Source organism: Amblyomma americanum, chromosome 1 (assembly GCF_052857255.1).
Source record: "Amblyomma americanum isolate KBUSLIRL-KWMA chromosome 1, ASM5285725v1, whole genome shotgun sequence".
In the NCBI taxonomy this organism is placed as follows: Eukaryota; Metazoa; Arthropoda; class Arachnida; order Ixodida; family Ixodidae; genus Amblyomma; species Amblyomma americanum.
Genome location: NC_135497.1, coordinates 133,343,654 through 133,367,873, shown reverse-complemented (window position 1 = coordinate 133,367,873; position 24,220 = coordinate 133,343,654). Strand labels below are relative to the sequence as shown.

The 24,220-nt window shown below is 50.3% G+C and overlaps 2 protein-coding genes across 2 annotated transcripts; both read left to right on the top strand.

Annotated features, from left to right (window-relative positions):
• Window positions 1–4,498: 4,498 nt before the first annotated feature.
• Window positions 4,499–13,193, top strand: LOC144136176 (uncharacterized). Its single transcript, XM_077668237.1, has 3 exons — window positions 4,499–4,730; window positions 6,090–6,392; window positions 11,318–13,193. The coding sequence occupies exons 1-3, from the start codon at window positions 4,543–4,545 to the stop codon at window positions 11,529–11,531; spliced, it is 705 nt and encodes a 234-aa protein (XP_077524363.1). The 5' UTR covers window positions 4,499–4,542; the 3' UTR covers window positions 11,532–13,193.
• A 5,550-nt stretch (window positions 13,194–18,743) lies between these two features.
• On the top strand, window positions 18,744–22,579 carry LOC144136166 (uncharacterized). Its single transcript, XM_077668225.1, has 2 exons — window positions 18,744–19,539; window positions 21,751–22,579. The coding sequence occupies exons 1-2, from the start codon at window positions 18,803–18,805 to the stop codon at window positions 22,403–22,405; spliced, it is 1,392 nt and encodes a 463-aa protein (XP_077524351.1). The 5' UTR covers window positions 18,744–18,802; the 3' UTR covers window positions 22,406–22,579.
• Window positions 22,580–24,220: the final 1,641 nt, after the last annotated feature.

Here is a 24,220-nt window from a genome sequence, read left to right as displayed (position 1 = left end):
GTGTGTGTGTGCGCGTGTTTCTCCCTCCCGTCCTGTGTTATTCTGCGCAAGTTTTTTTAACTATGTCACGACACCAACTGGCCGAACTTTCTACCCTATTAAGCTTAGAAACATGCCGGGAAGAATTAACAATTTTCAGGCAACACAGAGTATGCTACCGACATCGGCGAAGTTACGGTCGTTATTCCCATCAGTGCACCCCTAATAATATGTAACTGGAAATGGTAATGGTCTAACAACAAGCCAAATTTTCCGGATCAGATAGATATCGGCAGAAAAAATTCGCAACTGCATAACATTTCTAGAGACTGCTGTTCTCACAGTGACCAACGATATCTGCCGGCGCCGCAGAATCTATTTTGCGTACGAACAAGCTAGAGATGGCGTCGAACGGTAAATTTATTAATTGGCTTCAAACTTACGCTTGCAGCAGCATATGGCTGAAAGCACAAGCCGTGATAAACGCACTCATGTAAAAGCTAAAACAGTCATAGTTTTCCGCCCACAAAATCCTAGATAAAACCTCAAAACCAACGTGTTTAACGCCACTTGCACATTCTATGCCAGTACTCCATCCGGCTTGTGATTCGCCGGTGGCGAAATTCATTTCCACGGAAAATTGACGACGTCATGACGAATAGCCACGCTGCATATACCGAAGGGTCCAACATGCGGCTACTCCACACGTTCATCTTGCCTTCGGCGTCGGTCGACGAGACGCAGCGAAGACGACACGCCGGCTGCAAGTCGACGTCCTGAAGCGCAGCTGCCGCACCATTCTTCCCCGGTCACCCTGGCCATCACCAACGCCGGCCGTGGCATGCTCCTCCTCCAGGTGGTGCACAAGTTCTTCCTCGTCTTCTATGGCATCCCGGACGGCAGATGGCAAAAGCACAGCGGGTGCACCGTCAGTAGGGTCTGCTGTAAGACGAAGGAGACGAGTAGCAGCCTTGGCCAACGGCAGGTCAGAAGGTTTTTCGTTGGCTCTTTTGCAGTCATCAAGGCGAAGTGGCAGAATAATTCCACGCGTTTCATCCAAAGGGCCGATTGCGATGCGGAGGAATCCTTCAGCATCACGACTCAGATGTTTGAGCGCGTTTATATGCGGCTGAACGCTTCCGATGACGTTAAAGGCATATGGCGTAAGTGCACAAGGTGAACTAAGACCAAGGATCTTCATGAGACAGAAGGCTTCAGAAGCATCCTGGACAAAATATCCCGGCAGGGTGACGAGCTCTTGCGTGCCTTCGATTGTGACGAGACCAGGTGTCCCAAAGTCACGTGGAGCTTCAAAAACAGAGTTGGTCTTGTGAACGGCAGGGCAGTGAAGAATCAGAAGCGGCACGTAAATGCTTACGCCATGATAACCGTCCTGGCCGTGTTGCGCCAGCAACAGTGACTGCAGGATGCAGTCAACGATGACATTGTGCCTTACGTCTGCTGTAGTCTTCATCAGCGGTTGACTCTCACCAGCGTAATCTTTAGCGTCAGACACCGGCTTGCTGTATTGATACAACTGGGCAAGAAGGCTTCTTTTGAACGAAAAATCGCAGAGGAGGTCCAGGGTCTGGACGAAGAGAGGGACGTACTCCAGTGCACCACCAAGTAATGATACATATGCTGCCATCACGTAGGAAGCCCACATCTTACCGTAGGCGATGGGGAAGACCTTCCTCAGGCCCCATGCATTTAGCACGAGGGTGTAGCCGTAGATCGACGACGGCTGTTGCAGGTCGAACATGGCTCGGTGCTGCGCCGTCGATGCACGACTCACAGCAGCATCAACAGGTTCCGCCAGACCATCGATGCACCACCTAGGACCATGGGCTTGAGCGCGGCGCCGGACTCCAAGTGAAAGGGTCGCGCAGCAGAGCCGGAGGTTACTTTGAACGCTCTGATGTCCGCCGCCGCCTCCGCTACTGCGAGTGGAAACGTCCTGGCGTACGTTGAGCAGATGGTGAGGTAGGACCTTGGTTTTATGTAGCAAGGTGACGGAGCAAGGCTAGTCGCTCGAAAGGTAAGCAGCGAACCCGGCACGTTCGCTGGCGATCACGTGAATCGAACGCAATGCGAAGGCACGTACGCCGCGAGGAGCCCGAAACAGGAACGAGCTCCTTTCATCTTTCTTTTCGCTGGAATTGCCTAAAATGGCGTGCAAATGGGTGCGATGTGCTCTATGTTAGTAGCCGTCCCTTCAAAGCAGTATCGGTAGGTATCGCCGCCGGGTGGTTATAAGTTGTGTTGGGCAGTTTCTTTTTCGTGCTTTTCTCTAATTTCTGTTTTCTTTTCTCATTATATTGCCACTCGCCCTCATACGCTGTTCTCAGCCAGGAATGCCCAAACTTTTATTCATGCATCCAAAAGGTTTTACAACTGCCAGAGCGGCGTTATTGAAAGAACGCAGTAATAAAAAGAGTCGGTAGATTTTTTTCTGAAATATCAACAAGCGAATTCACCTTGCTAAAGTGCTGGAAAGTGAAAATAATCTATGATTATTTAGAAACGCATATAAATTACTGGTAATTTATTATAACACTTTCATTATTGCCGCCTTTTAAATATATGCTTCCTTCACATGGGTCACACGCAGTACGTACTGGTAATACTGGTACGTACAGCACCAGCGGATTAATTACTCTAAGCAAATGAATGGTTATGCTCTGCCGGACCTGCTGAGTACACTCATCTATGAGAATTTTGAGGTTTTAGATTCTTCGTTATCTAGTCTGTCCAGTTATTACTCCTGGCAACGTTGTTTTCATGCAGTATAGTTGATTTTGTGGCTGGTAATTGTAATGTATTGCTGCATAGCAACTGTGCATAATCCGTGTTATTAGTACATATATCGTGATGGATCTGAGTGCAATAGTCTCTTTATGCTTACTGTTTTGTCATACTGTGTAACTTGCTCTGTTTATTCTTTATTTTTTGCAGTTTTGCTTGTGCTTTATTATTGCTTTTTCCTACGCCCTATTATTCAGCTTTGCTCTTGCCATGAAACAAGCTTTTGGACTTGTCAAGCTTCCTCCTGCTGTTTTCTTTTTTCATAAACCTTCCCATAATCCAATGGATGTTGTTTATGAGAAATAAATAGTGCTTTGTATGTTATACGTTGTATATTGCAGTCGGCATCCTCTCGGGCTTTGTACCGCCGCGGAAAATCGGAATCCTGTTCTCAAAACATTATCATTTTATCGCCTTGACACCACGGTGCATGAGGGCGAAGTTAAACACAGCGAAAGCGCCTGACTCACTACTCGCTTTTTTTTGTATTAACGCTATTTACAGCGAGCGCACAGTCGTGGACATTCACTCAAGCAGTAGTCCAGTGGATATCCTCCCAGAAGCCACCCATGTACGCCAGTGAAAGGCCTTTATCGTTGAAACTTATTGTGCTGTTATTTACCTAGCCTTTCGTTAAACTTCCTTCCCTATTGTATCATACGCTGAAGAAGTAAGAATACTCCACAGGGCTCGAATGTCTGTATTCATCCTCTGGGTCGTAGTCAGCGTCAATATGCAGCGCATCAATGCCATACATAGAACGGCTCAATCTGGCACAGTTCTTCCTGCGAGCGCCACCAGAGGCCGGCGCAATCGGTGCCAAGGTTGTAAACTACCCGAGCAGTTTTCAAAGCAGGCGTCGCGACCACGTGAATAGACATTACTGCATTTGGCGACGTACACTCGGTCTACTGCGTTCGTTCGAAAATTGCAATTGCTTAAGCGCGTAAAACTAGTTTCCCAGATATTTACACTGAGAAGAACGCTATATAGAGCAATTACACTGGACGCCGCGTATTTTTTGTTTATTCTGCGTGCGAAACTTGGAATTGAACCATATGATTAAGCCGACCAGGCGTCACTCTGTGCCCGCACTTTACGGTATTATTAAAGAAAGCGGGAGGCTGGAAGACGAAAAACACAAACCGACCGGCAAAACGCACTGCACGCGGCGAAGCGAAGGAAGCATCACGCGAGAGCTTTCCCGCCAGCCCGATAATTATCGAGCTGGGAAAGCAAACAGGAAAGCAAAACCGCATTGTCTCCGCCGGCGCTCACGAAAGCGTGGCGCGCAGCTCTCGTCCATTGGGCTGACACGCGCGCGGGGGCCTGCCGTCTGGCGCTGGGCGACGGTGTTACGTGTTTCCCGCATATAATCCTCCGGTGTTTGCCAGTTAGACATCACCTCCTCGGTGCTTGAGAGAAAGCGGGAGGGGGAAAAGGAACAAAGAGCAGTCGAAAGCGATTACGTCGGGCTCCCGAAAACCGGAAAGTCAGCCGGGCCGAGCTTGTAGCTTGTCCCAGCGGCGGCGTTATCCGGAAGACGCGATGCCGTGCGCGCACTCTCGATGCTAAACTTAGCTGGGCGCGCGCGCGGTGGCAGCGGCCGGCGCGAACGCCGCTCCACCCGTTTATTTTTGCGTACTGCTGCTGCGGCGTGCTCTTGTTCGATTTCCGTCCACCTATTAGGCGAGAGCGGAGGCTGCTCTCTCTCCCCGCCGCTTTCTCCGCCCGCTGGGCCGCGGTAGCCTCGAGGACATGCCCGGCGTGGTGACCCAGAAGCCCGGACTGGGGGCTCCCCCGTCGTCCCCCCTCTCCGCCGCCGCCGAGCACGTGGACCCGGGGAGAACGTATAAAAGGCCACATCCGGCCGCATCACCGGACACACGCACACCTTCGCTTCTACTACTCCCAGTGGATATACCGCGACCAAAAGCAGACGCCGGGTGAGTCGCGGGCGCCGGCCGCACCGCGACTGACGGGCTGCACGGAGCTCGCCCGTCAGGCCCGGTGCAGCGGGCACGCCCCCGCCGTGCTTCGTCGGGATACGCGAGACGAACGCCGCGAGTGCGTTGCGTCACCGAACGGACTATGCCGCTCCACGAGAGGACTCGCACTGGGAAGGGCCCGAGCCGGCTTGGCTTGCTGGTGTAGTAACGAGAGTCAACCGAACGGGACTGCGGAGACGAGCTGTCATTTAGATTCGGTGGCAGTAGGAAAGCCCCTTCGTGCAGTTCATGCTACGAAGCTCGTGCAGGCACCAGGACGAGCGCTACACTCAACAGATTTCTCCTACGTGACTGTCAGGGTCGTGAATCAGGTGCGCGTCGCACGCGTGTGTGTGTCACGTTCTCCGTGTTACGAGGCCAACGGTACTGCGAGATGACGATTCGCGTGGCAGGGCAGATGCGATAAGAGGGGGCACTCGGCTGAATCGTCGACATCTCACCTGACCGGGATGCGACGATTGGGCGAGCGTTTCTTTCACAGCCAGGAAGTGCGATTGCGATCTTCGAGCGTGCACGGCGCTCTCTCGTTCCACGGCACTCGATGAGCCTTGCATACAATGCTGGGCCTAGCTGGCAGACTCGGCTAGACGTTGACTCTTGTGAATCGCTGCATGCTGCATAATCCCGTGCAAGCGCTTCCCCTTCTGATTGCGATGCCTAATGGCTGTAAAGGCGTGGGCAAAGGGGTGCCTTCTCAGGCTTATAGGGTGTTTTTACTCGATTGATATGACTCTTTTATTCCTTCTTTTCTGGAACTGTCCATCTCGACTGCCTGACCGCAAACCACGTGCCTCTCTTTCATGTATTCCAGTTGTGCGGGCACGTGGGGTATTCCTAGAATGCAACTAGACTTTTAAAATCTAAAAAAAAAATCAGTTCGGAAAAGGATATGTCATCGTCTCCTTTCGTATAAGCGAAGTCGTGGCGCTGCGATTCAGGAACGTAATGCGTGGCGAAAGGGCAACAACTGTGAAGTGAGTATAGATCTGAAATACGGCAGCACTCTCCGTTTTCCCTAGACTTCAGTCACTGCGCATGGTCTAGATCCTCTTTATATTACCTCCAAGGAGCGTAACTGAGCAATTATGTCAAAATCATTGGAACGTCCTTCTGAAATGACAGTTTCGGGGTAGTTCAGTACCCTCTAATCAAAAATAACCGAGGAGATAAAGTGACCAGAAGTTCTCTACAGTGGCAGTGATGTGTTGTTATGCCCAGTTTCTTTCCGCTTCTCAAGCGTAGCGCTGCAAACAGCAGCGTGAGCCTGGCTGATGCGCGCTCGTCTCCGGCGCGCAGGATGTCTTCGCAGTTGCGGCTGGCGGCCGTGGCCCTGACCCTGCTCCTCGTGGCCTGTCTGGTGCCGCCAACGGAACAGAGCAAGAAGCTCAAGGCTCTGAAGCTCGGCGCCGCCGCGGCCGCCGCGGCCGTGGGCAAGATCACGCCGCTGGCCCTCGCTGGCGGAGCCGCGGGCGCCTCGCTCGTGGGCAGTGCGGCCGTGTCGCACCTTATCAACTCGCACCACCACCACCACGGCGGCTACCACCACCACCACCACTTCATCCCCGTCCATCACTCGCACCATGTGCCCATCCCCCTCCCGTGAGTGACACGGTACGGCGGCATGCCCGTTCCTTCTCTCTCTCGCTGGGCCCATGGCCGAGTCGAGAAGTGAGTCACCATCGTGAATATGCTCGACCTCTGCCCGACCATGAGCTTTCTCTAGCGAGCGTGCTAAAGAACCGGAGAGACCTCGATCGACTTTTCGCATCTCCTTTGGGTGGCTAGGGCGGGCGTTCACAAATGGCCCACCCAACCCTCACTGGTGTGTTCAGCGGGGCACTGCTTCGCTTTTGTACTTGCCAATAGAACGTAGTCACTTTGGACGAGGTGTTCCTGATACGGAGGTCACAGATGAGCAAGGAATGCGATTGATACCTGCAGGCATTCATCTTATCTCAGATTTCTGGAAGCGTAATAGTAGGCGTACCACTTAAAATACTCACAAAAGGCCTGCCCGCGCTCCACAACAATCAGGAGAAGGACGAGCTAACAGTAATGGTTGAAGTTTGTTTCAGGGACGCCCGCCATAATGCGAATTAAGTCCGGAAAATAACAGATGGGAACTGAGTACGTGGACGTATCCAAGATCCAAGTCGTAGCTGTCAAGGTCAACCGCATCCATTCAATTAGGACTTTTTCTAAACTGATCATCAGAGCCAACGGCGGGAAACTCATGACAGCAACGCTTAAAGATAGAGTGCCGCACTCGTTGCGGCACTAAGGACCGGCTTTGGTAACCCTCTTTAACTTTCATTCAGTACGTCCATTTCTGATAAAGTAAAAGCTGCCGCGGCAATGAACGAATACGCTTATTGTGAAAGCCACTCATACAGAGACTAGTGCTGTTTTACTTACGTTACCTGTGGCCATGGCATTAAAAAAAGGGGCTTCGGATTAATAGTAAAGACCACGCAGGAGCAACAGAATATGTCGGTAAGTGCTTTAATGAGAGCAAACTTTAATAAAATTTTGTTAAAGCATTAGCCCTGTTTATGCTCTCAGTCGCACATTTCCCAACAGGCGGAAAAGTTTAAATGTGCGCAACGGCAGTGCAATCCTCTCTCTTTTTCAAACCAAGTGGATGTTTCCAAGAGCTGCAGAGGGTCTAAAGTGCTAAAGCACAACAAGGCTTCCATGAGTTGACTTAACTCCACCGGCTAACAGGGACCCATAGCTTTCACGTACTTCGTTCTCTGTCCCATTCAATGCTTAACAAATAAAATAAAATTTGCTGATGTAAGTTTCTATAAAACCTGCTAATGTACGCGCTTGCTAGTCTTCTGCATGCCATCTCGGTTCAAGAACGCGCTTGGTTGTCAGGTGTAAGAGGTCACGCAGCACGAGAACGAAAACAAGGAGTGGAGAACGCAATGCTCGAGTCCTATATTTCAGTCTCCTCCTTGGTTCGTGGCGTACCTTTTTGCATCTATCAGTCCAGTATCACCTAGAGTAACAATCGTCACTAGCTTAGGTTTTCGTACGCGGCAGCCAAAACAGACTACTCTCAACCAAGGATGGTTAAAATGTACGGTCTGCGTGGGCAAAAGAATTTAGATCTCAGTAAAAACTGCTTCGCTAAAATGCCTATAAAAATTCAGCGCTTCTCGCCGCAGAGCATGTATAATTATTGTAATAAAATCGTGACCTTGTGTACACCCTTAGATGCGAAATCGGAGATCATTTACGAAATGCTGTCCGCTAGAGTAGAGCTATTCCTCTGGCTTCTACTGCTTTGCTCCGTTTTTTTTTTCTAATTTCAAAATAATTTTGGTACAGGGAAACTCACAGTTTCATCGGCACGGCAAATATTGTGAATAATTCCGGAGTACGCCACTTAATTTCTTGCGAAGACAAAGTAGTAGCTTCGTTATTTCTACGTTTTGAATTTCTAGCCTTTTTTCAACACACAAACACAAAATATAAGTCCCAGAAAACGCTATTATTATAGTAAACTAGCCGAGAAATAGGGGGAGTGGGGATGGTGGGCGGTACGAAGAAAAGAGCAAAGCGCGAAAGCATTCTTCGTTGGTCTACAAGCCTCATTAAGACCATTTCCCCTACCTGTCCCTAGACCTCGTTAGCGTAAACGTCGTTAGCTCCCTAGGCGAAGCAATGGCAACGGGCGCTGGCGGGCGCGGCCTTCCCACGCCGCCTGCCTCGTAAGCGCTCTTTGCCACTGGCGGCGAGTACCGATGGAGAAGCCAGCTTTCCGCGTCCGGGACCGAGTGTGAGAAAAGCCGCGTCGTGGCCTGGGGCGAAAACGTTGCTGTCGCGGCGCGCCTCTTGCGTTCGGCTGCGAGCTGTGTGTCCTATGGGGCATTTTTCCTCGTGTTAAATGCGTTACGTTTCCATTTACCTTCTCAGATGCGGAAGACTTTGGAGTCAGCCGCTGAAAATAGTGACATGGTGCAGCAGCTATTTCTGGAAACGGCTCTCATAACATGAGGCCGGCGCGAACGACATAATGTAAGGAGGTTAATGTAAGAACCATGTATTATAGTTTGTGAGTTTTCGGCTATTTCAAGTTTAATGAAGTTATGAAGCTAGCGGTGTACAAGAATAAGGAAGCCATGCTTGGCTTCTTCATTTCCTCATGTTCGCAGGGTTGCCTTTCGTTTACAGATAAAACTTCGGGAGACCGCCAGCAGCAAATTCCCTTTTATTTTTCGTAAGAAATTCGGCACCATATTAACGCGATAGCCATAAAGGCCCCGTTCTTCAGAAAATCCGGTGTCGGCGTCCGCGTTGTGAGCGAAAAATCACGGGCATGGCTCTGGCAGGTGGAGAGCAACCTAGGAGGCTGGTGGGCCATCTAGGTCACGTGACCTTGCGGCGTCATCACAACCTGCCCATCGGACCGTGGCAGGTGGCAGTTAAATTAATGATCGGTCGCTCGGGAAGAGCAACCTGGGTCACACAAGGCCCACCGGTGGCAGCACCTGCCATCGCAGGGCAGCGGCGCATCGCTTAACCGCTGAACTACTGCACCAGGAGGGGTACGAGGACTCCCAGAAATCTATGAATGTAAAGTAGAGAATGACCTTCTGCATATATATGCATATATATGGGAATCAACCCATTACGCCATTGCGTCATACCCTGAAGGCGGAGCTTAAGTATTCCCTCCAACTTTTTTTTTTATTTCGGATGACAGACGCCCAAAAGGAAGCTCGGTAATCAAGCAATTCGGATTTCTGGTGGAAAGCTTCCTGCACAGCATAAGAAAAAAAGTTGTTCTGAAAGGCTCGTATGCAGCTTTTGGGCTGTACCTGCTATAGGAGTACAAAATTCGTGACATTGTGCATGGTTTGTGCGGTTTAACGTATCGAAGCTGTACGCGGGCTTTGAGAAATGCCGTAGTGGAGGGCTCCGGATTAATTTTGACCTTCTGTAGTTCCTTAAGGTGCATTGACATCACACATCCCACGCGCGTTTTTGCATTGCACCCTCATTAAAAGCGGTCGCCGCGGCCTGGAGTGAATCCGCGGCCTTGGGCTCTGCAGCCGAACGCCATAGCCGCCGACGCACTGCAGAGAATCAAATTCGTGGCATTTCCGCCACCCTCTCCCAGAACCGTGCGTCTAGTAGACGGTCTTCGTTTAAAACTCCGTTATTCGCCCATTTCCGCAGGCCGTTTAATTATAGAGCCCGCTCTGCAGTCGTGAGCGCAGAGTGCGCGTTATCGCCACATTCGAAAAGCGCCACATCAAGAGCGGGAACCTCGCCTCTTTTAGCCAAACTATTTTTGACGCACTCCTTGCGGGCTGCAAGCTTTCGTGATCGGCTTAACGATTACTGGAAGGTTATACATAGACGCTTTTCTCTCCACGTGCCGTCTCTAACCCACTTCCTAGCCTTATATGCAACGGCCTCAAACATGAACTTCCTTGAATAGCGCCCACCACGCCGCGAAAAAAATAACGAAGACTAAAGTAGAACAACTGCATTGATATGGTACTTTCCTGTACCGGGTAGGCTCACTAACAGATGTAACAGTAGCCGCTGTAACGCGCTGTATAATACATGCAGAAGCACTGTTAAACAACGCAGGATGGCATTCTACTCCCGCCGAAGTGTGCTCAGTGTCTTTGGCGTTCGGCTGCTGAGCCCAAGGTCGCAGGATCAAATCCAGGCTGCAGCAATCATACATAATGGAGCCGAAATTTAAAAAAAAAACGCCCTCGCGTTGTGCGATGTCAGCGTATGTTAAAGAACCCCAGGTGGTCGAAATTAACCCAGAGTCCACGCGCAGCTTCGTAGCGTCAGCACCGCAAATGCAATATTCTACTTGCGCGTTGAGAATGAGTGCTTTGCTTTGCCTGCTGCGATCAGCGAAGTTGTCGATTCGGACATGCGGGGGGGAGGGGGGGTAGTAGCTGTGATAAGCCTTAGTTTTATTTCTAGTCATAGTTTTGTGAGGTTGCTACCCGTGCTGCAGTGTGGCCCATTCAGTGAAAATGCTTGCAACGGATGAGTCAGAGAGAGAAAGAACTTGCTTGCGACGCAGCATTAAATGTAGGGGATACCCTACGCCAGAGTCACCAAAGCCAACTGGTTCGTAAGCTGATCCAAGGCTAGCCAGGCCCGCCATATTGGGCTAGAGGGGTACGGGTAATGAGGGGATCGAATGGCAACGGGAGGGAAGAAAGGGAATGTTCCAAATTAGCATTGGGTACGGGGCACTTTGGTCCAGGCAGGGAATGGATGGAGACGGCATGCTGCAGTTGTTTCAAATCAGACATGACACGCACAGCTTGCGCTTTGAAGGTCTGTTATATGCCCTTTCTACTCAAGCGCTTAAAGCTTCAGCAAAATCATCGTCGTTCTCAGCGTGGTATCCAAATGCGTGAAGTGTATTTTACAGACTACCACCGCGGTGGCCTAGTGGCTTGAGTATCCGCCTCGCAAGCGGGAGGTACGGGGTTCGATCCCCGCACTAACGACGCCACTTACTTGACTCGCAGATACCCCGTGCACACTCACCACGACCACCACCATCACCACGGACTGGTTGATTTCGGTTACGCTGACCACGGATTCGGTCACGGTCACGGTCACGGCCACGGACACGGGCATGGCTTCTTCGCCGACTACGGCCACGGCTTCGGCGGCGGTTTCGGCGGCGGCTTGGGCGGATTCGGCTACGGTGGACACGGAGACTACGATGGCTGGTGGTGACCACCCGGACGCTCCTAAAGCCTCGACGCACGGCTGGCGGCTCGCCTAGGGTCCGCCCCATACAGTCACTGGGAAATTTTTCCAGGGCGCCGTCGGCAATGGCTCGGAAACGCTGTGGTATATCCATGGGGCCTCATATGGGGGGGGGGGGGGGGGGGGGGTCACTAATCCGCGACGGCTCGTTCGTTATAGCTTCAAGTAGTGTGAGCCAAGGCAAACTGGTCTGTTGAATGACGTGAGATTCTGAGACGTAAAGGAGAGTGAAAGGCAAGAGTCAAGAAAGAGAGATGACAGGCGCTGTTTTTTCTCCAATCTGCGACGCTTCTCAGTGGCTAATGCGAGCCACTGATGGCTTGTGTCGTTCCATCAGCGCAGCTTAGGCGAGCGTGTTTCTGACGGTGATCGGGGTGCTTCCAGTGACGAACGAAAAGCTGTCCGCCCGGCACTCGGCTGTCGAACATCGCCTCAACGTTGGCCGCCGTGGGTATAATGCGAGCGGCGTTTGCGGCTCCCTGCAAACATTTCCGCAGCGACTCTAGACTACTCCGCGCCTGGAGCAGCCTAGAAGGTCAGGGCAGAGGAGGAGGGACACGTTCCACCTTGCGCGCGCGTTCCACACCGACCTGACCCCGGTGAGTGTCTGGAGGCCCGTCGGCGTCGGTCGGATACGATGAATCTCCGTGGTTCTGTACCTTGGTGCTGAATGCGCCTGCATTTGTTTGTCTATGGGGTGGCGCCCTCCGCAGCACGCACGCGTGTGTCATCGTCACACTGTCACTCAGGTGAATTTTTCGCGAATTACTAGGCTGTAAATACTTGTACATAACACATGTCGCTGGTTTCAGTATACATACGGTTCATGCGCGTACCTTCGCGGCTTTGCGTGCGCCTGTTTTGTTACGTTTTTTTTTGCCTTAACCAAATAATGAAAGAAAAGGTTGTTACTCTCTTGCAGCATTTCTTTACCGTTGGGCATGTTTTCTTCTTGATTATTTCATATATTTTACGCAGTTTTTTTTAGTCGTACAACAAAACTGTCTCGGAGTGAATGCGCACCCTTCTCACTTGTAGGATTTGTTTTTGTGTGGTACACACAAACGTTTTAGCAATAAACTTTCACACATTTCTCATTGTCACTGATAGTTGTCGCGTAATCATGGTTAGAGTGGCTACGGCATTCAATACATAACAAAAAATTTTGTTCCGTTTCGCACCGTTCTTGTTCCACCTTGTTACCTCTTTTTTAACAAGGCATTACAGATTGTAAATGGTTTGCATTCACCTCAATAAAAAAAACATATTTGCCGCGAATATTTCTGAATTGTTTGAAGGCGTAAAAGTTACACTTCCTCTTCTTATTTTTTAATACGCGAATGAGTATGTTTTTATGTGCTTTTTTCAGTTTGAAGCCACATGATTCATGATCACGTTTGATAGTGACATCTCTTAGTCAATAAAATAACTCTTTACTGCTGGTGTTCCCGTGTTGCTTGTCTGAAAAACTTTCGCTTGTTTCACCCTGCGAGTGAAATCCTGTACGGGAAGGACAGAAAACGTCTTCGTGACGCAAGGATACAAACTTGTACGCCAAAGTGACTAGCGACATAATTATACTCTCTCAGTCAAAAGATGTGTTATCAGCTTATATGTCACTGAAATAAATATTCCCATCTACCTCTAGGTCGTGTGTCTACTGCCTTTCCGTGCTTTGTCTGAGGACATTTCGTGCTTAGTGCTACAGTGTATAGGCTGGTAGCAATGTTTATGCGTGTTGAGTAAGTACTTGGACCCTACAAAACTGTAATAGGATACGAGAATACTAGAGAGCTTAAAACGAGCACTGCAGTGACGAACGTGCAGTGATTACCTCAACGGAAGTTAAAAAATTCTATGTTGGTCAAGCGATCGCGCGCTCAAAGGGTGCCCTTGGATTCGTGAGAACGATACTACTCGAGGCACACGTAACCATAATGCTTAAATGGACGTAAAATAGGTAACGAAAGAAAGTTGCTTAGATAGGCCTGCTGTCTCAAAGCTGGATTTTTTGTCATATACTTTTAAAATCCTGACGCAGCCCTTCCTTCGTATCCTCGCGTTTCTTATCTACTTTTAGCCCCCATTTTGGGCACTATAGATTCCTGAAGACTCGACACAGTTCGTTTCGCAGGACTTAAATTGGTACGTGCAAACATATTCGTTCCCCGTTCTATAAGTAACCCACTACAAAGGAAGGCGCACAACGTTCAGGGAAATTCATCAAATCGGGGCGCATTTCAACGTTGCAGCAATCGCACATTGACATCGACCTGAGCGCTTCCATGCAAATGCAAAAAAAAAATATTTCGCGGTTGATGAAAAATTCGCTGTAGTTTTCGGCTACAACCTGGCACCTCAGTCCCTCTGAGGTAGTCAGTCTACTGACTAAGTAAACCAGAACGGCTTGTAGGTGATAGCGCTAGGCCAAATTAATCAACTGCTCGAAGTAGAACGATGTTAGTCTGATATGTACAAAAATCTTCAAAGCGAAATCCCCATGTGTAAATAAATGGATAAGTACACGCAAGCGCTCCAGTCTCAGCAGACATCGCAAAACAGACTTTGAGAATTCAGTGCCTGAACATTGTTATTAGTCTTCATATTTCCCACAGACCAAAGAAGAGGCTGGCCAGAAGACATACGTCGAACTCTGACGCCATTACCTTGGTCACTATGCTCGCACAGCTACTTTTGATTCATTCCTTGCGCAGCAAACCGCGGTAATAACAACTGTGCATGTAGCGAAACTACTCTTGTAGCCAATTTTAGCGTTGGTCCTGATTGAATGTTTATGCTTTTTATTCCAAGAATGAAAATTTTCGCGTTGATGTGTGAAAATGTCCAGCACATATTGCAAGCAGACCAAACTAACTCAATAGAAATGTCTGAAGAAGCCTCTGAGGAAATATAAGCCATCCACATAACGGTAAAAATGTGTGACTAGACCATTCAAGAGGGCGTGACAATCTTCTTACTTTCACGCGGTTTGCTAATGCCCTAATAAAACTTTCGCTAAGTATTGAAACTGTGTTGTTGTATGATTTAAGGTTTTGGAGTGATCTTAAAAATGACAAACCTCCCTTATTGTGCAAACACTGATGGGGATCATATCGCCTCAATTAGCGCAGTTGTTCTGTCTTTTGCGCTATATGATATTAATATCATGTGAGACTATCAACTGGACCAACAGTTCACTTTTTGTTGAGGGGTATTCCGACAGGTGTAATGCTACTCAGTTCTAACGCAACCACCTGTTAACATATCGTCTTGCTCCGACGGCAGGAAAAGACTATTTCTGTCGCTTTGTCTAACTTCTACGCTTCTGTTTTGAAAAGTGAACCAACTGTATTAAGTGAATTTATTAAATGTGCTAAGTATTCTTCCATGTTTTCTTCCTGCAAGTGTGGGAAGAAACTCAGTTATACACAATCTGTAATTACAAGGATGCGGTAAAAGTACATTGCAGACACTTTCAGCAGCGTTGCTTTAGTTTAAACGCAGCAAATCTGTTTTTAAATTTTGCAGCTGCCTACCCTCGGGCTACGACAAGTGATCAGCGCAAGCTGGTACGCGAAATGATTAACACAATGATGACGCCACGCATGACTGCGCCTGCCCCTGAACTTAAAAAACGCATATAGCAGAGTAGACAATGAGTGACTGGGTGCATGAATGACTGGGGGCCTCCGGTTAGAATTTGGTCGCCCAAGTTGGCCTCCGCCAGAGAGTGGAGACCAGGGCAGCGTCGCCGAGTCGGCAGCTTTGTACATATGCATATAGTTGTCTAACCTTTTGCTGCAAAACGGGCATGGGAACGGGGCTACGACGATGACGCGCGACCGAAGGAAATAGGCTAATATAGCCAACGCTGTAAAAGCGCATCGCATTCAAGGCGCTTGGAGCCGGAAGCCCGAGACTGCCTTCCGAGATGCAGGAAAACGCGAAGCGCGTTGTGTAGGCGAGGAACGAAGCGCTGTTGGGCAGCAGGTGCGCATGCGCAGGGCACGAAGCTACGCCTACCTCCAGTGGAAAGCATTCATCGCGGGACGTCCGATGTACTATCAAATTTCAGATGTGATACCGTGTGCCGTCATCGTCACGGCTGCATAGGCAACCTGCAATGAAATTTGCCGTGTTGATCGCAGCGCCGCAAAACATACCAGTGAGAACAGCAAGCAATTTTCTGGCGCACCCCAAGTGAGTTTCGACGCCACCTTCCTGCGCTGATCGAAATAAAGTCCCTTCATGAGCTTTTCTAAAAAAAGCGAAGTACCGAAAACGTTTGCGGCGCCGCCGACGCACACTATTGGACAGCGCCCACTTCCGGTTGGGAACTGGTTCTGTTCCGCCATGTTCTTCCTAAGTCGTCCGGCTGCATAGTTCGACGGCGCTTGCACGCTACGTTTCTTGCTCGTATAGTTGTGCTGGCGACGGACATTCAGTGGAGGTTACTTTTTTTATATTTGTCGCTGTTTGCTGGAAGTCACTTTACCTTTTCGGGCGCTTTTTGTGCCCGCAGCAGCAGCAGCAGCAGCCGTAATGGCGGGCTGTTGCGCCTTTGGGTGCTCAACCCAGCCAGGAAAAGGGCTGGCGTTGTTTTCAGTGCCGCTTGCGAAGAACGATTATGTACGACAGAAAGCGTGGCTCCACAGGATTGGGAGAAAAGATTTCAAGCTGACGAAGTCCAGCAAGCTATGCGAGGTGAGTTGAATTTCTGCTTTCCATCGTTGCGATTCGATGTAGCAAACTGGCTGACGAATCAGAATTGGTAAAGTTCCCAGCTTGCACTATGTCTGCCGATTGTTTGATTACGCGCTGCTGTCCGCCTTTGTCATTTCCTAAACATGCATGTCAGTGCAAGTATGCGCGCGTATTTCAGCCTACGGCCGCACTCCGGCACCCACTGCTACTGGTCCATTGAGATCAAGTAGCCAAAACTTTTTCGCTCAGTAATGCGCCCTTAAACCGTAGCCTCTTGCGAACTGTTCTGCAGTACGCCCTGCCAATTCTTTAACAGTATCGCGTGGCTGTCAACCAGCCGGCTTGTGAGCGCCTGATGACGGCGCAAAGCGGCAAAACGAGCGAGAATCAGCGCATCTGAAACGCGTGCGCTTATTCTCGCTTGATTCGCGCTCCGCGCCGTGATAAGGCGCTGACAAGTCTGTGGCAAAACACAACGCAGATCACATTCGGAGCGCACTACTGGCACGTTTCCCTTCTTCTCATACTAAGCTCATCAGCTGCATTCTTTACTGCCCCTTACAGCAAACCACGACTCCGCAAGGTTCGCCGTTCCAGTGCGTTAGGAAGAACATGGCGGACGACGCGAGCCGCAGGGGAAAGAGCGTTAGGAAAGGAGAGATTTGTAGCTACTTGGCAAAGCTGATCCAGGGACTTAAGCTCGAAATAGGCGTCCATGCTCTGGCGAAGCCACATGTGGCGTTGGTCAGCTAAATGGTCTACGTCGAAGCACCTAGACATGGAATGCTATCAGGCAAGCGTTCGCCTCTCATCGTTAAGAATATGGTCTCGCATTTGTCGCGACCCAAGCGGATGACGGCAGCCGTTTTTAGGCATGCAATGTAACAATTGCAGCGCCCTCTGGGCACTGCAGGTTGCCTACAGATGCGCACACATGTAAACACTGCCCCATTGCATTTGGCCAACAAGCCAAAGGATGCGATCCGCCTTCTGTGTATTCACGCTACAGAAACGATGCAAAGGAACTGCATTGCTGATTTCCACATTTGTGATGAGTATAATAGCTGAAAATGGTAGGAGGAAAAATGGTAGACAGGGTGAAGCAAGCATGACGGCTAGATGTACGGTAACAACGGAAAATTATTCCCGGAAGGTTTTGGCGGATATACACAATGAAATGTCGAGAAACATTCGTCTTCCTTTGCTTACATTATTTTCGGGGTCAAACTGCTTAGGCGATCGGTGTCCTTTGCTGTGCGGAGTGAGTAAAAATCGCCAGCTTTTCCGTATTTTTAACCAGGGGCGGGGGACAGGAAGGGCTACTCTTCGTTTTTGCTTTCTGATCAGCGTGGTGGCACGTGCCGCAGGGTAGCCGGGAAAGAGGAGGAAGAGGCGCCAGTACTTTTCGTTTTTGCTTTCTGATCAGCGTGGTGGCACGTGCCGCAGGGAAGCCGGGAAAGAGGAGGAAGAGGCGCCAGTGCTCTTCGTTTTTGCTTTCTGATCAGCGTGGTGGCACGTGCCGCAGGGTAGCCGGGAAAGAGGAGGAAGAGGTTCCAGTGCTCTTCGTTTTTGCTTTCTGATCAGCGTGGTGGCACGTGCCGCAGGGTAGCCGGGAAAGAGGAGGAAGAGGCGCCAGTACTCTTCGTTTTTGCTTTCTGATCAGCGTGGTGGCACGTGCCGCAGGGTAGCCGGGAAAGAGGAGGAAGAGGCGCCAGTACTCTTCGTTTTTGCTTTCTGATCAGCGTGGTGGCACGTGCCGCAGGGTAGCCGGGAAAGAGGAGGAAGAGGCGCCAGTACTCTTCGTTTTTGCTTTCTGATCAGCGTGGTGGCACGTGCCGCACGGTAGCCGGGAAAGAGGAGGAAGAGGTTCCAGTGCTCTTCGTTTTTGCTTTCTGATCAGCGTGGTGGCACGTACGTGCTGCAGGGTAGCCGGGAAAGAGGAGGAAGAGGCGCCAGTACTCTTCGTTTTTGCTTTCTGATCAGCGTGGTGGCACGTGCCGCAGGGTAGCAGGGAAAGAGGAGGAAGAGGCGCCAGTACTCTTCGTTTTTGCTTTCTGATCAGCGTGGTGGCACGTGCCGCACGGTAGCCGGGAAAGAGGAGGAAGAGGTTCCAGTGCTCTTCGTTTTTGCTTTCTGATCAGCGTGGTGGCACGTACGTGCTGCAGGGTAGCCGGGAAAGAGGAGGAAGAGGCGCCAGTGCTCTTCGTTTTTGCTTTCTGATCAGCGTGGTGGCACGTGCCGCAGGGTAGCCGGGAAAGAGGAGGAAGAGGCGCCAGTACTCTTCGTTTTTGCTTTATGATCAGCGTGGTGGCACGCGCCGCAGGGTAGCCGGGAAAGAGGAGGAAGAGGTTCCAGTGCTCTTCGTTTTTGCTTTCTGATCAGCGTGGTGGCACGTGCCGCAGGGTAGCCGGCAAAGAGGAGGAAGAGGCGCCAGTACCCTTCGTTTTTGCTTTCTGATCAGCGTGGTGGCACGTGCCGCAGGGTAGCCAGGAAAGAGGAGGAAGAGGCGCCAGGCTGCAGGGGCGGCCGCCGCGATGTCGTCGCCGACACCTCCGTTGACGCCGACGCCACCCTTGACGCCGACGCCCCCCTTGACGCCGAGCCCTGTCTCGTCCGAGGAGCAGACCGGTGCTGTCCGCGAAGGCGCGACGAACGCCGACGGCGATGCGGCCGCGGCGGTGGTAGGGGAAGCGCCATACCGATGCCGCCACTGGCCCCTGGCCACACTGGTGCTGGCTGCCCTGCAGCTTCACCTGCACTGGCAGGCTGCGTACCGGCACGATCAAAGCCGCTGCGCAAGTCTTGCAACTATTCTAGAGGATGGCCACTGGAGCCGCGTCGTGTCGGCCGCGTTCCACCACGAGGACCGCTGGCAGCTAGCCGTGAACGTAACCTCTTTCCTCTGGAAGGGCTCTCGGCTCGAGATGTCCATCGGCACGCCGCTCTTCGCCGTGGCGATGGCCAAGCTGGTGCTGTTGGTTGGCGTCACCAACACCCTGCTCAACCTGGCGGCCGGTCTGGTGCTGAACACCGACGAGTACGACACTGCCTGCATGTACACCTTCTCGGGCGTGCTGGTCGCCCTCAAGATCATCAACGAGAAGCGCCGTGACTTCACCAGGTTCCGCTGGGGTACGGTCGAGGTGGCTGTGCCGCCTCCCAGAATCGCCTGGCTGGAGGTGATCGCGCTCCATCTGGCCTCGTCGCGGAGCCTGACTACCATGTTCAGCGGCCTCCTGGTCGGGCTCCTGTTCGCAGATGGGATTGTCAGGTACCGGTAGCATATTCAAGAGGTTTTCAAGAGGTTTGTCTTCATTCGGATAAATGCCGGCAAACCTGGCTGCCTTGTTTACTTCGTGTCAAGATACGTACCCAATCATAACGGCAAGTTTCGCGTGAAAACAATGTCATGTGGAGAAACTGTGGCTTTACCGTTAGCTCGTTTCTCTTCCGCCACGTCCTGCAAGACTTTGAGAATTTGAATTTCTCGCCTAACGTAAGCTATAATATATACAATCGTGATCCCATACAAGAAATCACTTAAACAATTCAGCAATTAATTTAAACTGAACGGGGAATGCAGTGCGAGTTTTATCGCAAATAACACGATTGTTTCATTGAACTGCAGCCATTCCGGAACCAGTTGGCACCAATTAATGTATTTAATGCATCGCGTAGAGCAATCCGTGGTCGCCTTCATTGGGAACTTGCATACCCCAAATGGGATTGCGATTTTTCAGTTTTTCTGCTCAGAACTGCCTGTGTCAGCGGCTTAGGTAGTGAAGGAAACGAGACTACATTCAGTCTCAACAGCTTGCTGAGAAATGGAAACTATGAGAGCGAGTCGACAGCCCCCAGGCATGTTCGGTCGGCTCGCGAGCGCGTGAGAACAACACACTCGTCGGAACAGTCGTTACGAGCTCACGGCTCTCATTCCTCTACGAGGAGTTGTGACGTGAAACATCTGCGAAAGACGCCCGGTCTTGCGCAGCCGTGCTACGTGCGGCTTTGGCCGAGCGCGGACGTTCCTGCCTAGAGATATGTGATGGAGAGTGTCGTCGCAAAACCGCCCCCTCGGCTGTTACGTGCTCTCCTCAAACTTGCTTCCCCCGCTCGCTACACTGTGTGCTGTGGCGCTGCTCTCAGTAAAGAACAACAAAACTTCATTAGCCACACGCCCCCAGTCAGCGGCAAGGAAGAAGTTATTTAGAGATTTAGGGAAACTTCAGTGCAGGTTGCTTGTGATTAATTTCTAAGCCGCCATAAATCCTAGAGTTTACAAGTAAGTCGCCATCAGAAATTTGATCTTGGAAGCGCGGCAGTACAAAACGACCGGGAAAAAACAGTAAGCCTTCCGCAGTGCGCAGCAATTTCTACTGCCTAATGTTGAGCCCGAAAAAAAATTAAAACGACCAAATTGAGAACGTCTCATCATTTACACCGATTCTCTAAGCGTACTCGCAGCAATAATATTCAGAAATGGAGTCGTACCGTTACTTAGAAATATAATATACAATGTGACAAGAGGCCATAGCACAAGATCATAACATAAAATTCTGCTGCTTCCCGAGTCACGTTGGAACTAGTGGCAACGAGAGAGCGGATGTGTACGCTGCACAAGCTCGCAACAAGGAAATCAAGGAAGCGAACATGTTCTATAAAGAACGAATGAAGTTAGTACACTGTAAACCGAGAGATATATGACACTCTACATGGAATAAAGTACATAATAAACTACATCCGGCAAAAAGTATCTCAGGAGAACGGAAGTTATGCACACATCAAGAACGTTTCATGGTAGTGCTTTTATGTCGTCTTCGCATTGGCACACACACACACACACCTTACACGCACTGTTATTCACGCAAAGCAAGAGGAATCTGTATCTGAACTTAGCGGAATAATCGCCACCGCGAGCATGTTACTTTCATGCCAAAAATTCGAGAAACTAACGAAAAAGCATTTCTTAAGATTTTTAGGATGAAAACAGCCAGTTCCACCCTAGCTTACTCCTATAGAAGAAAATGCAATTATTGACGTCTCCTGGGTTTTTACAATTATAAAAGATTCAAATCTCTATAAACAGGTTATGACATTTAAAAAAAAACTGCTTTCGTTCTCCCTCACAAAACATATGCATTTAACCTTGCTTTCGGCGCATGATAGCCTTAGTCGTTTATTATGCGCTGTTAAAATAATCGCAACAACAACATTCTGTCATGCTGCGATGCCAATAAGCCGCTCCAGGTAGCAGTTGCTAGCAGATATCCAAACTTCACTTTTCCAAGACCGCAAAGGATGCATTGCATACCAGTAACTGCAAATAAGGGGCGACCACACACATGCGCTAATATTAATCTGGCAGTGGAACGGTTATCCAATACGGATTCATTTAGCACCATTAGTACGTTTCGCGGGGAAGGGGGGGAGGAGAACTTGCCTGTCTGCCCCTGACGTGGCTTCCGCGGTGTTTTCTGCGCAGTCCAAGGCAGAACGGCGGAGCTGGGTCGCTCTTCAAGGCACCTTTTCTGCCGGCTACATACAGCATTATGGGCGCGTTTCTCGCCACCCACTTCTTCTGGCCCGGTCTGGACCCGTGCGTCAGCTTCCGGGCGGTCTTCGAGCAGAGACGCTGGCAGCAACTCCTCCTGCCATCGCTCTACACCTTCAGCTCGTACCACCTCGTATACGTAGTGCTCTCGCTCCTCAGCCTCGGCCGTCAGATGGAGCCCCGGTACGGCCACGACAACTTCCTACTGCTCGTTCTGTTTGTCGCCCTCTGCGTGAACTCGGCGCACTGCCTGATCACTTGGATCCTGTCACGGCACTCGCTGAAGCTGTTCGAGCCGCTGCTGCCGCCGTCGCTTCGTGACACCTGCTTCAGCGGCTTCACGGGCGCCCTGCTCACACTAAAGATGCTGCTGTACAAAGAGCGGCCGGGAGCCGACTACGACTTCGCCTCGTTCCAGATGGCCGTGCCACACTGGTTCGGCTTCATCACCGAGGTAGCCCACCTGTACATGTACACGGCGCGCGCTTGGCTCCTGGGCCACGCCGCCGGCATCGCGGTCGGACTCACTCTCATCCACCTGTCAGGACTTCGGCCTCCAGACCTTGCACGGCGACGCCTTAGCTGAATTGTGCCAGGAAATCGCTCAGTAGGCCCCCAAAAAGCTGTATCTCTCTCCCTATGCCTGTATACATGCTTACCCACAGGTCGACTATTCGGTCTATCCGAAATTGTCACTACGTGTGCAGATTGCCCTGTCGTGTAACTTTACTGTAATAGGGAGTGAAATAAAGCGTGCAAAAGGCCGAGGTATGGCTTTAAAGTTATTCATCGCGCGCATCTGGAAGGGCGTAAGCTCAGGAGCAGGTTTTGAAGTGTACTGAGCGACAGTTTTCAGGAAGTAACGCACAGTGAATGTAATCTTAAGTAACGCACTCCATCTAAATGATTTAAAGACAGTGTGCCGAGTTGACTCTAAGGCAAAGTGACGAGAATGCTAAGGTTCCTTGGCATAATTGCATTCATTCACACCAAACGAGACGCGTTAACTGATGCATCGACTAACCGTTGCTGCTCGTAGTCCCTGGCTTCAGCTGTGCTCGAAGACAGGAATTTAGCCAGAACCATGCCACTCACGAAGCGCTGGATGGAAAATTCAAAATATTCAGTGGGGTCCTAGCCTACAGTCGCTGTCGGCCAGCGCTAAGAATCGGCTTTTGTGCCGACTGCGATGCCTCTTATTAGTGCCTCAGCGTGAACGAAGCACCTTCTGTCATCCTGCAAAACAAGCAGTGCTGCCATTTGTGCAGTAAATTCAAGGAAATGGAAGGGGTGAACTGAAGAGTCGTCAGCATCGTAGTGGGAAAGTGACAGCGAGTCCGGAATTTTATTTTTTTTTAAGCGGGGAAAGGGGGGGGGGCATTTTTCCAATTATAATGAAAATAAAAAGCACAAATTGAAGGAATAAATGTTTATTCATTCCTTTTAAGAGTATTTTTTATTGATTATTTCACATGTCCGCAGAAATGACAACACACTCTGGCGGAAGGAGCAAGAGAAACTTAGGAAACCAGTCGTCTATTTCGTTTTTCTCGCAGTGGCTCGCACAATGCAAGTGTGCAAAACATTCATACTGGTTGAGCTAACATTTACTCACGTATACATGCACAGCGTACAGGTTTTGTCAACGGCGGTCCGCGGCGGTCTTTTGGGTCACGCCGAATGGTTTGTTATGCATTCACAGCGTTACAAATCTCTCGAAGGTACGAGAATCTGTGGACGTACCCTCTTCGAAGCGCATGACTTCCAAGGATGCTACAACAGCCCCACTACACAGCGAAGAAGCCACCCCCTCTTGGCTCTAAACTTTTGACACCGGCTGTACCTCAGGTCATCAGGCTCAGCCATAAGGACCAAATCGTCGAACGCTTTTATGAAGACGTGGAATCGGCAATGGTGGTGGTGGTAGTGGTTTTATTGAAAAGAATAGTAAAAAGGAAGGAAAAGATTTTTGCTAGCCCCGGCATCTGCCATCGATACTGAAGCACCTGAGCTGGGGCAGCGGAAATAAAGGATAGCAGGCAGAATGGAGAAATGAAATGAAAGAGGTGAGGGGACAGGAAGAGAGGATAGGGGGAGAAGCAATATGTACAAACTATTTACACAATAAGAAATGTGTCCAGGTTGTGCGCGTGATTAGTTCATTTTAGAGGAATTAAATCACACACGCGCACAGCACTGTGTTGGTTACAACTGGAGTGGGGCGTCCAGTTATTAATCGTTCAAGGTAGAACTCGCGGAGCATTCGGTCACTGCGTGTAACTACCTGACGGAGAACAGGCGGGACGTCAAGCCCGTGTGTTCTAGAAATGCACAGAGGCTCACCAAAGCTCGCTCACGAGTGCGCGCACTCCTGTGTACTTCCAAGCCAGCAGACCAACGC

Excerpts from the sequence above, each read along its gene's own strand:
- LOC144136166 (XM_077668225.1), top strand. The coding sequence starts at position 18,803 with ATGTCGTCGCCGACACCTCCGTTGACGCCGACGCCACCCTTGACGCCG. Across the intron at positions 19,540-21,750 it reads TTCGCAGATGGGATTGTCAG|TCCAAGGCAGAACGGCGGAG; the intron begins GTACCGGTAGCA and ends TTTTCTGCGCAG.
- LOC144136176 (XM_077668237.1), top strand. The coding sequence starts at position 4,543 with ATGCCCGGCGTGGTGACCCAGAAGCCCGGACTGGGGGCTCCCCCGTCG. Across the intron at positions 4,731-6,089 it reads CGACCAAAAGCAGACGCCGG|GATGTCTTCGCAGTTGCGGC; the intron begins GTGAGTCGCGGG and ends TCCGGCGCGCAG. Across the intron at positions 6,393-11,317 it reads CATGTGCCCATCCCCCTCCC|ATACCCCGTGCACACTCACC; the intron begins GTGAGTGACACG and ends CTTGACTCGCAG.